Source organism: Terrapene carolina, unplaced genomic scaffold, assembly GCF_002925995.2.
Source record: "Terrapene carolina triunguis isolate 2854851 unplaced genomic scaffold, T_m_triunguis-2.0 Scaffold66, whole genome shotgun sequence".
Taxonomy (NCBI): Eukaryota; Metazoa; Chordata; order Testudines; family Emydidae; genus Terrapene; species Terrapene triunguis.
Window position 1 is genome coordinate 37,106,996 of NW_020664417.1, and position 16,010 is coordinate 37,123,005.

A 16,010-nucleotide genomic window follows, 5' to 3' on the forward strand; every position below is an offset into this window, starting at 1 on the left:
TCAAAGTGGGGATACAGCCTTGACACCTTATAATCTGACACTATTTACATATTGTGTTCTGAAAAGTATGGTAGAAAAATGTCTTGCTATGTCAACATCCTCATGTTTGATTCCTGTCCTACAGATAGTCTATCAATGAATAGCGAGTGTGTGGACAATTATGTGAGGCAAGTACAATACACATGAAGTTCTGAGAGACCAGAAGCATAGAAGAAGTCAGAAAAAGAATATAAACAAAAAGGGAATCCTCTTTGAGAATGAGTTAGGTACTGAGTAAGTAAAGCAAGGTACTGAAGAGGTCAGAGTTTATACCATAAATTAAGAACATTCAAAACACTGCTGTAGCGGTAGACTTGAACCTGTAAAAAAGAAATTCTTAAGGCAGCAAAGTCTCGTGAGATTCAAAAATGTGACAACCTAAAGCAAGAAATAACAAATGCTAAACAGAATGGCCGTGAAAGGATCCAAGGTAGTCCAATATAAATACATATTCTGATTATGAATGAAAATCATAAGGACTACACATAACATGAAGGTACAAGTTGGTTTCAGTTTAACAAAAAAAGTAGAGGGAAATGAATAATAATTTGAAACAAATAACATATCTGGCAAATGTTACCTCTCCTTATTCACAAAGGGCTCGATTCACAAGAGGGACCTAGTGGACTTGACAACCTCTCACTCTCTCCTGCTGAAGCTCTTTCACTTTGTATAACTTATTAAATATTCATTGGGACAGAGAGAGAATGAATGGCTCTATATAGCCCAGTGATTAGGGCATTCACCTGGGAGTGGGGATGGTGGTTCTAGTCCCTGCTCCAATGACTATTATTTAGAGACTGGGGAACAGTGATTGAGAGCGACCCATCCCAGAATACCCAATAGTCCAGTGTTTAGGGCACTTGCGTGGGATAGGGAAGACCTGGGTGCAAATTCCCCACATCAAGCAATGGAGGGATCTGAACCTGGCTTTCCCATATTCCAGGTGTGTGTTTAACCAGTAGTCTGTGGCCATCCTTTGTGTGATGTTAGGAGTGTTGAGATCATGCCTGCTGGATCAGGTAACAGTGAGATGGGTGGAGGAATGCTTAATCTGTGAATTCTTTCAGAGTTTAGGCGTAAATTAGGTGCTAAACTTCTTGGTGGTGTCAGGATTTAGGAGGCTCTGTGAATGCATGCTGGCAGAAATTTAGGTGTCTAGAGGATTTTAATGATTAAAAGTGAGGCATACTGGGGCAGGCAGCTTGTGACCACAGGTTGTTTTTATTTTTAAACACAGTGATGCCTAGATGTTGCACTTCTTGACACTTAGGTGCCTAAGCCTTTCGAATCTAGGGCAGAATGTCTTCAAACAGATGGTGGTGTTTGTGGGTAAAGCCATTATTCAAAATCTTGAAGTTATTTTGTGAATTTTGTTCATCTTAGGCTATGTCTACACTGCACATCACTTGGGGCGTGTAATTACACACTACATGTGGTGCCAACATTGTGGTGTATAGCTACATGGCACTGAAAAGCTCTGGCATGGGAGTGGCAGCGGGAAAAGGCTTGGCAATGGGGATCTGCCAGAGCCAGGGCTGGCTCCAGGGTTTTTGCCGCCCCAAGCGGCCAAAAAAAAAAAAAAAAAAGCCGTGATCGCGATCTGCGGCACTTCCGTCCCGACTCTACTGCCACTGCTTCATTCTTTGGCGGCAATTTGGCGGCAGGTCCTTCCCGCCGAGAGGGACCGAGGGACCCGCCCTGAAGAGCCGGACGTGCCGCCCCCTTCCATGTGCCTCCCCAAGCACCAGCTTGCTACGCTGGTGCCTGGAGCCAGCTCTGTCCAGAGCCTTTCCCCATGGCCTCCCACCTGCCAGAGCTTTCCCCGGCTGCTGGAGTCTCTCTCTGTTGTAGCCAATTATTTTGTTTAATCATTCAATAGAGGATTTATTGTTGTGGTTAAATATAATAAATTAATGTGTAAATAGTTTAAGTAGGATAGTATCATAGAAGTATAAGGTTGATAAGCATTTACAAGTGATGAGTGCATATTAGGTATACTAGCAAAATAAGGCTATAATGCAAGTCCTACATGCTGAAGCCTGTAAGATTTCAGCTTAGCCATACTGGGCCTAAGGAGGGTTGACATAAGTAGGTGACCCAGGAATAACCCCGTACCAGTAAATTTACAAGCTTATTGTAAAGAACGTGCTAATAGGTAATGTTCAGGAAAAGTATGCAATAATGTACCCATCTAGGCAGCGAGACACTGATTGTAAAATCATAGGAAATTCTGCTGAACAGCAGGGAACCCCAAAGTTTATGGGTTGTGGCAGTACAGATAAGGAAAAAGGTGATGGAACCCTCATACATATGTATAAGGTAGTAGGTGTGGTCATAAGAGGATAAAAAGGGTTCCTTGGCATGGATAGGCAGGGAAGACCTGAGCAGGAAACTATTCCCCCCACCCCCCGATGACAACCTGTTGAAGGATCCACCTGATTCGATGATCTCTTGGGGGATGTAAGTATGAATACAGTGCTGGCTATTGCATTGGCTTTCTCGGGTTTTGTATATGTATGTGTTTGTGACTGTAACATTGATTATCTGCTTGGTGAGATTTGTATTACACACAAAATTCATTACTTGTAGCTGTGTTTGTGGTCACTGTATGCATTCTTCATGTGCTCCTAAAGTTTTCCAACCTAAGAAAATCCCTCAGGGTGACTCTTAGCTGGTTGATCTTAAGCAGCCCAGCAGATGGATTCACTCACTAGGGATACTGTGGTTTAACACAGAACAACATCAATTCAACTTAAATAAAAGCTACATTTGGGAGTCGGGTGAAGAAACTCTGGCAGTGGGGAGGCAGCTGGACACTACATTATTAAAATTAGCAGTGTAGATGGAGGAGGCAGTGCTTGGGCAAGCAGACAGACACGTAAGGTACATACCCACAGGGTTCAGGGGTGTCTTTACTTGCCTAAGAAGTGCCTCACCGTTTACACTGCTATTTATACCTGTGCTGGGGGACATGCAGTGTATGTACGTGCTGTCGAAAGGAGTGTGCAGTTTAGGCATACTTTTTGACTTGCTACTAAAAGACCATTATGTGATAGATCACACAAGTCATATGAAATAGTTACTGTTGCCAAGCTGGATGAGTAAAACTCTTAAAAATAGGCTTCTACCATGAGTGCTGACAGGAGAATTAATAATTCAATGTGAATAGTAAAGTCTGAGTTTAAAATCTGCTTCCTACAGGCATTTGTGCTACTAAAATTGGTCACACTAATGTTTATGGAAAAGGAGCTCAAAAGGGGCATAAACTCAGTAGAGGAAAACATCTTAAAAATACAACTACATTCTCAAAAGAAAAATGGCAGTAATCTCTGAGCTCTGCATGAGCAGCAATTAAAATCACGGAGAAAGACGAAGGACGCTAAACTGCTTGACTGTACTGGGGGTCTGTGGACTAGAGAAGGAATCCGAGCCAGCCCCACATAGAAGGGAGAGGCCATTTTGGGTGAGCTGGGAGTCATGTCACAGGACCACAATTAGGATCAGGGAGCACAGGGAGATTGCAATCCCATTCCAGCTCCCAGGCTGGAATAGCAACTGCAAAGACCTTCACTATAGTCGCGGGTTCTCCCCATGGGCTGTGAAGGTGAATTCTATCCTCCCAATCCCAGCATCAAAGTCATTTTACTTGAGCTTTGTGGGTGGATGAATTAATTTCACCCAAGGGGAACAAAATAGCTGAATGAGCTAATACTAGCCTAAGGAGTGGAGGGAGAGGGGAAGAAATACTAAATAGTACCCATTAACACGTGAAAGGAGAGAAATTAAATTAATGATGACTTAAAAATGGCTGCAATATCAAACTCCTTTTTAAAATTAACAGAAAAATACAGAAACAATTTGGACAAGTAGGAAGCAGTGAAGAGTAGTTATGGGAATACTGTACCTGGAAAGTATGAACAGGTGCAAATCAGCCAGCTTGGATGACATGCATTGCAGGGTGTTAAGGGAATGAACTGATTAACTTACCAAATCAATGTTAATTATTTCTGAAAAGTCACAAAGAACTGGGGAGGTATCAGAAGACTGGAAAAAAACAGCTATGACATCAATCTTTTAAGAATGAAAAAAGAGTGACTGGCAATTTTTATCCACTAAGAATGAATTCAACCCCAGTAAAATAGTGGTACAAATATTACAAGAAAATAATTGCTACATGGAGGGTGGAGTTTTCAAAAAGCATCTAAAACATGTAGGTGTTATTGAAAATCCCATCCATAGGCCCTTAATCAGGAAAGCATTCCAAATTAGGAAAGCACTTAAGGTACTTACCTTTAAGTACCTCCTTAAGTGCTTTTCTGAATTGGGATCCTAGAGGGTAAAGAAATAATGAACAACCAGAGATTTGAAAAGAATTTTTTTTGCCAAACTTAAAAAGTTTTATTTTTGGGGTGGTGGTGGGGGCAGAATACAATTACAAATTGAATGAAGGAGATCTAATATATTTGGATTTTGGTAAAGAATGTAAGTATTTTCACAAAACCTTGCAAAAATTAATTCATATGATCCTGAATATGTGTAGACCTAGCCAGAATGAAGAATGGAAGCAGAAGGAAGAAAACAGAGGTTAACAATGGACATATAAACTGTAAATATAAAGTGACCTTGTAGATAATATGTAGTTGGTAGATAAAGAATAGTAGGAAAGAAAGGAATGTATGGCAGCTTGTAGTTGTGGCCTCGCATGTAGTATAGCATATGAACAGCTCATGATCTAGATGGGGATTAGCTACAAAAATTAATAGACCAATCAGAGTGCGTGATTTGATGTAGACTGTGGTAGCCTGTTTCAGAATATGTACATAAATGGATTTGTATTCATGGGCTTTGGAGCTATGATCTAAAAGCACTTCGCTGCACTTGAGCCTGATCAACTGAGGCCTGGTCTACACTACAGAGTTAGGTCAATGTAATGCAGTTTATGTTGCCCTAATTATGTCAGTGTCTACACTACAGCCTTGCTCCCACTGATGTAAGTGCCCTACTACACCAGCATAATAACTTCACCTCTATGAGAGGTGTAGAGCTTATGTTGATGTAGATAGGGCAACGCAGTGTTCGTATAGATATTGCATTACTAACATAGGCTGTTGGCTGTCATTCCTGCCGGAGCAGCAAACCGCAGCCACTGGGAGCCGCAATCCGCTGAACCTGCGGACGCGGCAGGTACACAAACAGGCCCGGCCCGCCAGGGGCTTTCCCTGCACAAGCAGCGGAACAAGTTTGGGAACCACTAGACTAGAGGGAAGATGCCGAGATCAGTACATATTCATTAATATTTTGAAAGAAGGAGTAGCAGCACCTGATTGAAACGCAGAGATAAAACTAGGTTTCCATTGATTTGTAGATAATTCAGATTTTCCAGGAACTGTCACACTTCCTTTTTATTAATAACCATTTTATAGTGTCTTATCTTTTGCTCCCTCTGTTCAGTTTATGCTTTTTTCCATTTGTGATGAATTGAAGTAGTGTCTCATTGCTTCTCATTCCCTGTTATGTGGGCAATGTGAATAAAGCGATATTGGATTTGTTTTCATCTCTGTTTGTTCTTTCCAAAAACCAACATAAAAGTCTTATAGTATGCAACATCATCTTAAGGCCAAGGTCAAGTTAGTGCTTCAGGATACTGCTCAGAGTGACAGGATTCATGCCAGATACCGACAGAAACCAGAATTTCTAATGCATGCACTGAAGCATTTCCCTTACTGAATAAGTCAGTGAAAATAATGCTAAGGTTAATAAACGATGCTGCTAGCCTTTTATGTTTCCAGTGAAATTGGTCCACAGAACATTATACACACACACATACATAGAAACACACACCATATCTCAATGGTGTTTAAAATTTCCTCCAGATACCTGGCTTTACTTGGCTTTCCTGATCTTGCTTGTGTTACCATCTTATGTCTACTGTCCTCTCAACTGTCAGCTCACTTTTCTCTACTTCATACTGGGAAGTTAATCAATGAGAATGAGCTGGATGCAGGGATTATCAGGCCCAAGTGCCTTCTTGGCTGTTTCATATGCAGGATGCGTCACCTCCTGAAGGGTTAACTAGGCTATGAAAAGGGTGATGGAAAAGGGCATTTGCCCACCTACACTTTGTCCACAGTTACTTTGTAGAGAAGCCTCCTGTTTGAAAATCTGAGCAAGCATTTTTGAGAGTACAGTTAAACTACAAGTGAAAATCTGAGCACTATCATCTCCAATGGCTTGATTACAGGCATAATAAAGGCACTTAAAGATGTGCTCCCACAGTTTATGTGTATCGGGTCAGCAATGTTATTATAGTTCTTCCCATTCCCACTATAAAATGACATGTTTTAGCCTATTATTACCAGCAAGTCACCACTTTTCATCATTTTACTTCTGTCTTGAGGGGCACCTTTAGGCAGCTGGTTCCTTGGGCACTAAGTTTAAATTTAGATAGCTCCTGAGGATGGTGCATCTTTCAGTCCACAACTGCCTAGAGCATGGACACACCTATCCATTCCTGAGTGTAACCAATGACAATGCAATTTTAAAACAATTATATTAAAAACCTGAAAGGAAACAATATGCAAAGCTGTTTTGATGCTTTGCAATAATCAAGGTCTTTTGTACTCCACAGTATGCTAGACCTAAATTCCCTGGAAGGTTCCAATCTACAGAATCTGCTAGGGCAAATTGGAAAAGAGTGTTTTTTAAAAATATAAAATAAATTTATCACCTTAAGAGGCAGCTTGTGATTGGGATAAGCACATTTGCTGGATATTTCTGTTAAAGGATCTGTAAAACAGTTATGTGTGCCATTTCTAATGTCATCTTAAGGTTTCAGAGTAAACAGCCAATTTAAATGAAATTCACACCTCTGAGAGCTATTGTGTGAGGTTTTCTGTAATCTGTGGAAGAGAACATTATTACAGTTTAGGCTTGGTTCATGTTTCTAAGGTTACCTTGAGAGCTGGACACATTTCTTTTAAATAAAGACTGAAATTTTGCAGTTCAATTCTGCACTAGGGAGTGGATTCCACAGAAAAGTGCAGGCTGTGAAATTTCAGAATACAAAAGGCCCTAGCAACAGTAAGTGGCATTTATTTAACATATGCTACTGTATTTTTAAAAGTGTGTTAAGTATTCATAAAACTGTACATTGTGAGATTGTGTCACAAGTGACACAGCTCAATATGCTTGTAAATGTACATGGGATGCATTCCTATATCTAAGAAAGTGTTATTAAATAAGGGCATTTAAATAATATATTCCAAAATTAGTTGAACAACAAGGGGCTTGATCTCTCACCTGTTTTAATCTAAGTTTAACTGTATTGATTTAAATGGCATTTCCTCTAATTTTCATCAGTGCAAATGAGATCACAATCAGGCCTGACACATCTGGACCTTTCTGATTTAGGAGAACAATCATCATTTTTCTTCACACAGAATCACAGTATTCCTCTTCTTATTGTTTGTATCAGTTAGCTAGGAATGAATTAGGAAATATTGAGAAGTAAGAACAGCATTAGTACAGCAAGAATTAAAAAGTGCATATTTATTTAAATGTCATTGTAATTTTAATTTAATTTTCCCATATAATACTGTACAAACATATTGCTTCCTTCTGCTTTATAACAAAAACAAAGGTGGGATCTCAAGAAAGCAGTTTCTTTACAGGTTTATTTTAAGAAATGAGGAACAGCAGGTGAAATCCTGGCCTCAGTGAAGTGAATGGCAAATAGAAAGCCATTAACTTGAATGGGGCCAGAATTTCACCTGGCATATTTAAATTACCGTGTTCACTCATAATAAAGTCCTCTCTTTTTCTTTGTTTTGTAAACTACAAGGCAATCCAGGTTCTTAGGCACACCCACATAGGGAGTCCTATTGCTCTGCCTCTGTGTCATTGTCACTTGTCCAGTAGGACCTAGAATGAGATAACTGATGTATGTCAGATAATCTCTCCATTGAAAATAGCTTCTTGTTGCTACAGACTAGGGCTGGAGATGAAAGGCTCTGTACTTCATTACCCTGAACTATTAAATTTCCAGTTTTCTGCCCCCAACACAGGCACATCTGTGTTGATTTTAATAAATTCATTCACTGAGTTTGCAATACATGGATTTTTAATTGCTGCTTTATTAACATCAAAGGTGTCATTCTTTGCTTCTTAAACAGCTACTGACGCCTCACAGGCAATTCTGACAGCATCTCATATTATATGAAGTATTTTCTTGTATTCTGCTTGGCATTTTTTTAAACTACTAAGACTATTTGCATTAAGAAAGGTTTGTTGGTGCTGCTATTATTACTCATCTGAAGTCCTGCTTCTCCATAACATAAGACTAATCCCCACAGTAGTTAACTGTAGGCGCAGTCACACCTCTGCGATATGTAGCAAAAGGCACTCTCTCTGCACAGATCTTGCCCTCTAGTGCAGTCAGGGACCTCCATGATATGATTCCTCCTCAGAGAAAAGAAGAAGGGGTTAGTGAACAGGTTGAGGGAGGAGTGGATAGGCAAGAGGTGATACAAATCTTCCTGCTCCCTTTCTGGAGGTTACTTGAGAAGTATAATACAGAGAGAAGCTATACTACATTTTCACAGCTCTGCCCCACAGATAATGTGGATTATTATCTCCCCTTTAAGGAGACCTCCGAGAAAGGAACAGTTACGGTGTCCAGTTAGGGGCTTCAGTGGAGCCACTCTGTTAACAAGCAAAGGCCAGAGCTACTACAGAGTGACCAGACTCCACACAAGTGATTTTGATTTCCTCCTGATCTCATGGGATCCATTCAAATGCACAGCAGTTTTGATTGAGCCCTCTTAACTGTAGAGGATAAATTCTGCTCCCTGGTAGAACAGGGAGAATTCTCCACAGAAGACCCTCATAAATATTTCTTCCCCTTCAAATCTATCTTCAGTGGTTCCCTGTGGAAGTGGGCAGTCTGGCCTTATAGTATTACCAAGAGTTATGATTTTATTTTTAGATAAGCAGCAGGAGCAGATATAGTCCTAAACAAAGATTTTACTTTACACTACTTACATGTGGTGACTCAGAGCACTTTCCACTAAACAATAATATTACAGCAAAAATAAAAATAAAAAGGGAGTACTCAGTTTAGACTTAAAAATTGAGAATTTCTAATTAACTGAGTTTGAGAAGGAATTTCTAGAGAGGTGTAAACAGAAAAAGCCTTGATTCATAAAGATAACAGCCCTCTTGCGAGGATTGTCATGAGTTGCTAATGGAACACTGAAAGAGCAATTCTGAAATACATGAAAGGTCAAGTCTATAAAGAAGTTGTTTAAATGATAAGCAGAATTTTAAAATCTATAAAGAAATCTGCTGAACGCTAATGTAAAGATTTTAGAGAAGTTGAGTGTATAATTAAAAAGTCTTGCTGCTGAGTTCAAAATGACCTTGAGTGTGCTGATTCGTTTATAAATAAGACCAATAAACAAGGAGTTTAAATAGTCCCATCTTATAAAGTTCATACAATAATAAACAAGGACAGAAACACATTAAGATATTATATGAAAGCAGAATTGTCTCTGAACGGAATGCTCTTCAAAATTTATAAAAAATAATAGTGCTGCATGTCTTTTTTGTCATGTCCCATAAATCACTGTCAGAAGTATAAGATCTAAAATACACCACTCCATTATACTCCAACTGCATTGTTATAATAATACACAGAAATAGCTATACAAGATTTCTAAAATGCAAACAATGTTGTTTTATTCTTCTATCTGCAAAATACCTTTCAGATGTCAGCTTATAAAAATAGTTATCATACAAGCGTCTTTATTTTTTTCATATTTCTGATGTAAAGGGACTTGAAAATGGGATGAAAAATTATTTCTTTCCATAAAGAAATCAGATGTCTTCCCTTTTACAAAATATACCAGAATGTGGACCTTCAGCATCTAACTGATGAGAGTAACAAGCTTGCATTTAAATAGTTCTTCTTAAAAAGGACAAATTTTGTTTTATTTAGCATGTACTGACAATGTAAGTTCTACCATTCTCAGAGATGGCATCTAAACAACATGTATATATAGTACTATCACAAGGTAAGTAATTTAAGTTGCTTCTACTGGAGCATTTAACATAACCTCCCCCACCACCTCCCAGAAAAAAAATCCCACAAAAATTAAAATGATGTAAGAAAAGTTAGATCTCTAATGTTGTTTTAAAAAATGAGAACAGTCATTACCTTTGTGTCATATCTGGAACAGGGAAAATCATTTAGGGGTCAGTTGTGCTTAGAAGGTATAGTTCTTCATTGAAGGTACAGTATAAGATCTCCATCTCAGTGGATCGCTAGGAGTGATTGTGTCTCAGAGGGAAGACAACATGGTAGCAGTTTACCTCCCATCTGCCCAGGTATAAATGATTACACAAGGTGCAAAGCGGGAGAATTGGTCTCAATGATTTCCAGAAAGCAAAACATCTGTGTCAACATTTTAACACACCCTCATTTGGACCTGATGAACTGGGCTGATCTATATCCTTTTGGGATGGCTTGTGATGCTAATAGCTCAAGTCAGGAGCAGTCTTTTTATTCCAGAGTGCATAAGGGCTGCACATTCACCCTGCCCCTGTCTGAGAAATAAAAGCTAGAACCTTCCTATGCACTCCCACCGCCCCACTGCCTTCACAGTGGCCATACACTACATAGCTTCTAGATTTTTGTGCATAATGACCATGACTATTCTTAAAAATGATCATTTAGATGAACAACCCTGCTATTATGAAAACATGTTTGTTGCTTTAAAATGGATAAAAGTATACACATGCAATGCAAAGATGTCAGTCTACAATCTGAACTTAACTATGAGTTAACTTCCTCGAGTAATGTTTTCTGATCTGATGCTATGCCTTCCAAAAACTTATTTCTTCTCTTTGTAAATAACATATGTTTTATATTATTAAATAAAGAGTTGGGTGTTCATTCAATAGTATACTGACATTTAGATAAATGTCAAGGAAATCATGATCTATAAGTAACCTTGAAATACAATAATTGATAGTACATTTCTACTTATAATTATAGTTCATTCAGTATATTACAGCCCATAGGATCCATCTTTCTACTCCATACATTAAATATTCAAAACTACAAGAAAATGTACACTCTCTACTGCTCACCCTCCCACACAACACCAAATAATCCCACATCATGTGACCCAGTTTCTTAAAATCTGTTCCTGTTTGCAAAGTTAAAGTAAAATTACAATAAATACTACTACGTTTCACATGTTGATTCAATTAACCTAACACTACCTAAAATGAATGTATATTCACCATCACCATTGCTTGGTACGATACATAGTTGTGTGTTTATAAATAATCCTTCTGTATGTTATCACAAGAGTGTGTCTGGTAACCTACCATTACATTTTTTATTTCCTTCCTGCACCTTTTGAAAAAAAAGTAAGGATATGACACTCAGTAATAGCCTGCCTGTGTGTTATGTAAGTTGTATGTATTTATGCTTCGTTTTATTGCAGTACAAAACTAACATATTCACATATATCTGATTGGTTTACTTCTTGCAGAATATTCTAGCAAAAACATCAAAAGGGTGACCTCAAATTCTTCTTTTAAAATGTCTATATTGTGGGAATTTTTGTTTGTTTGTGTGTTTGCTTGCCTTTTAAAATAAATACAGAGATTAATGGAAGAGGGAGTCTAGTTTGTTCCAGAATGTAATGTTTGTGTTGATATCATGTTAGTTGATCTGAGAAAAGTGTGCTGGGCAATAGTGAAAAAACCTTGTACACTAGGATGTCCTCTAATCTTTTCTGCTCAACTCTTGATTTATTGCTCTCTCGGTATTATACAGTATACAAATTTTAGAAAGCCCAGCTGCATAGTACACCAAGTAGGTAAAACATCTTGGAAGAAATTCTCGAATCAGTTTCCTCTCTCCACCCGGCTATCATTGTTCCTGTTTCTGCATGAAACTTTCCTGACCTAATAAAGTCCCCAAATTAGATGTCCTATACTAAATAAAATAATAAATAGTAATAAATGAAATTAAATGTATTCCAAACTCTGAATAAATTCGTAGAACTTTATATACATCTCTAAACTGAAGAATTTTAAAGAGCGTAAGTGTTGCATTTTCCATTTAAAAAGAAAGAACGTGACAAAACACAAGCTAATTGGCCAACTGTGCAAGGGAAAACCCCAGCTCTAAATAAAACAGGGAACCTTACATTGTAAAATGAAACTGAAATCCAGCGTCACTCCAGTATCTCAAAGTTACCTCAAGGACACAAATCCCATACATTTAATTGTCACTGACAATGAGAAGGCTATTGAAGGCTAGACAGTTGTGGCCAGTACGGCTGGAGCGGCAGCAGCAACTGTGCATCATCTATGAGTCCCAAGCATTTCAGCTGTGCAAGAAAAACCGCTTGGGGCACGTTTGTGATCTCCGTTTCCCACCCTGGAGGGACTCACCTGAACAGAACTGCAGCTTCCCAGAGATAAAATCCCGAAACAGCTGCACGAAGGTATCTAACCTTGGCCATGTTACTACGAGGCATTCACAACCTCCAGAGCAGACGTTTCCGAGTCATGGAGGATCCAGAAAGAGTGCCAAGGAAATTTGTTCAGTCTTGGGAGCTGTTGGAGAAACTGCCGGGACTTCAGCACCCTGGAGAGCTCCCTGCGGCAGTGCAGCACCTGTAATCCCACTGGCAGGGAAGTTTTAGTCCGGGGTTAGTTTATTCACCGGCGCCTGGCACTTGGGCGAACCTTTTCTGGTGGTGGCTGGGAACCAGCTCTGTAGGGTTTGTATTTTTCATTTAAAGAAAGCGATTGTTCCAAAAGGGGAAGATCAGGCAGAGCAGAGGCGGCAGCGGCAGCATGCGCTCAGCTTCCCTTCCTCCCTCCGGCTCCTGCTAGCAGCCGGAACCCGGCTCGCCACATTCCTGAGCAACTGGAACGCTAGGGCCAGCTGAGAGAGCTAGCGCGGGGGAGGGCGGAGACCAAGCCCAGGCAATGGGCTGCCCACAGCCACTCAGGGGAGCTCCCAGACCGACTGACAGCCGGGCTGAGCAGCACCGCAACGTACCAGAAGGGGCTGGATGGGGGAAGAGGAGAGGTTAATCCTTTAGACGTGTGTGTGTGTGTGTGGGGGGGGGGGGTGATGTTTCAGGGGGTGGACAGGGAGAGGATCCCCTAGAAGGAGATGTCTGGCGGCGGCTGGGGGGTTGACCCTGAGGAAGAAGATAAGGGACTGGTCCCACAGGAGGGAATGGGGTGGGGGTGGCGATCCTTCAAAAGGGGATCTGATGTGGGGAGTGGTTAGTCCAGCCAGGAATGGGGTTGGTCATCCCCCCCGCCGCCGCCGCCTTTGTCTTTTCACATCCTTTCAATTCAGAACGAGTATTAGAACAGAGCCTTCTGTCCTAGCTGCTGTCAGAGCCCTCCTCAGATTAAACGCTCGTAAAAAAGCTGTTGCCTAGATGTGTCCCTCTGTACGGTGTTGGTGGGGTGGAGAGGAGAGGCGAGTGCAGGGGGCGGGGCGTGCAGAGGAGGGCTGTGTCCCAGGGGCTTGGGAGGGGGAGTTGTGTGTGTTTGGGGGAGTGCGGTGAGGTTGGGGAACCGGCAGACGGGCGGGAGTGTCCAGGGACGTCAGGTGTGCAGTGCATTGAGCGCTGGGCAGGGCGAGGGAGCTATGCGCTGGGGTCAGTGGCTCTCCGATGGCTGGGAAGAGCTGTCCGTGGTCCTTACCACTTTGAAAGGCGCAACCACTGAGGAGATGGGGAATCATGTCGCCCCGATCCTTTTTCATCCCATGTGATGAGAGGGGGAGTTCAGAAGGGAAGAGCGCTCTTGAGCAAGGAGGCGTTGAGAGCTTCAGGAGGAAAGAGTCTGGGGAAAGGGGGCAAGTGAGGGAGAGACAGGTGGGGGAGAGAGGGAGTGAGAGAAGAACGGGCTACGGGAGAAGGAGCGAATGGGGTGTAAAGGGCGGTGCGAACATCTATGGCTGTGAATGAACCTCCGTGCGGGACAGTGGGCGGCGGGAGGAGATCCCTGTGGGGGTGGGGAGGCAGAACGAGAAAGAACCTTAGACAAGGGGAGGCTGTTTGTGTTGGGGCTGGGAGGGGTGTGTGTGTCCTTTTTTTGGAGGGGGGATCTCTGTAGCAAGCTCAGTCTGGACGGGGGCTGGGGCCTGCAATTATATTTGCGGATGTATTTGGGGTGGGAGCAGCTTGTCTGAGCAGGTTTTGGGGGAGCCTGCTTGTGCTGGTGCATGTGTGAGTGAGGGGAGGCGGCACTGTGTGGAATAGGCAGGTGTTGGGGGATAAGATAGGAGAGTGGGTTTGCTTTGGTGTGGGGAGGAGGCGACAATACTGTACTGCGAGAGTGAGGGAGAGCAGAAAGAGTGCCAGAGAGGCGAGGGAAGGAAGGTGTGGGGAAGGAAGATGAGAACAGTGCATAAGAAACGGGGTGGGGGGAGCACAATATAGAAAAATTATATGGGGGGAATAGACTGAAAATGACAGAAGAGAAGATAAGGTAGTAAAGGAAATGGGGGGAAATAAAGGGAAAGGCAGAGATTGAACAACAGCTATGAAGGAGATAAGACACGTTTGTACTTACTAGAAGGGATAGGTACAAAATGATGGATTAACCACATTTTAGTTACATTATTAAAAGAGGGATATGATAAAATGTGCTGTTCGGCCATACATCCTCCTTGTTCTTTTTCTGAGGTTGCACCTGTGCCGCCTTTTGCTATCACCACTGCAATTGCCCCAGCAGGCACCATTACATAGTAATAACTCCGACCTCATTTTCTAGAACTGATGTGTGGTTCTCCACACCCACACATACTTCGTGTTAGATGCATGGTTGTGGGACACTCTAGAATGTCATCTGTTTAAACTGACCCTTCCCCCTAGGTTTTCTTTAAAATTTAACAGTTAAATACGAGAGTGAAGGAGCAAGAAGATCGGGGGTCCTCTATCATTAACAAACCAAAATCTTAGTCAGTGCTAAAAGAATTGCTTTGCTTCTTAATGCTAAGGAAACCTCCTTTTCTTCCAAGGTCTGTTCTGGAATTAATGGGATGCATTGAATTAAGGTGTAAAGTGCATGCACTATATTTTCAGAACTGTCACATTTAACTTTTTTCTTAATATAAACATTTAGTGAAGCTCTTTTTCATTGGTACTATTTAGCTTTAAAACCCTGTGCACTTCCACACTTAAATTGTCCTACTTTTCCCCAAGGGATTCAGGAAGATGCATTTTTTCTTATAACACTATTTATTAATATTACCACAATGGGGTCTCTAGTATGAATAGTTCCATAAATGAAAAGTACATTAAGTATGTATAGTTCAAATTCATCAACATGACAGGAGGGACACATTCATTCTAATATGGTTTAAGCAGTAATTCTGTATTTCACCATTTCTTTACTGAATATAAACTTTAGATACTATGCAACAACTGTTTGTTATGAGTCTCAGCGCTTATGAAAGTTGTCACATTGACAGTGTTGAATACTGAAATCTTCTCCTTAGTCACAAAAGAGACATAGTATAGGGAGTGGCAGTATAAGCTTCCCCACACCACAATGTCACTCAGCACTGCTCTATAGCCACAGCCTACCTTTGGTGAAAGGAGAATTCAGTCTCAAAGTTTATTCAGTCCTTGGACTTTTTCCTAAAGTGATACACATTGGTGGTAGTTTTTATCTAACTATCTATCCATGTAATTACTTAAAAGGCCCTCATGATTATAGTATCTTAGTGTCTCCACATTTTTTTTAAATGACAACAAACAGGACTTTCTTCCTTTTCTGCCTGCAGGAATAGCTTAGCAGGTTGTTGGCATTTTTTTTCTCTTTTCCATCTTCTTCCTGGATTGGCAACTGGTTAAAAGATAGGAAACAAAGGGTAGGAATAAATGGTCAGTTTTCAGAATGGAGAGAGGTAAATAGTC

General features: G+C 40.9%; 1 protein-coding gene across 1 annotated transcript in view; it reads right to left on the reverse strand.

Moving 5' to 3' along the window:
• Positions 1 to 12,581, reverse strand: part of GLRA3 (glycine receptor alpha 3) — a 143,395-nt gene extending 130,814 nt beyond the window's left edge. Inside the window, exon 1 of the mRNA XM_024194100.2 lies at positions 12,511 to 12,581. Within this exon, the coding sequence (XP_024049868.1) occupies positions 12,511 to 12,581 (71 nt within the window). The remainder of the gene's footprint in view (positions 1 to 12,510) is intronic.
• Between the last annotated feature and the right edge of the window lie 3,429 nt (positions 12,582 to 16,010).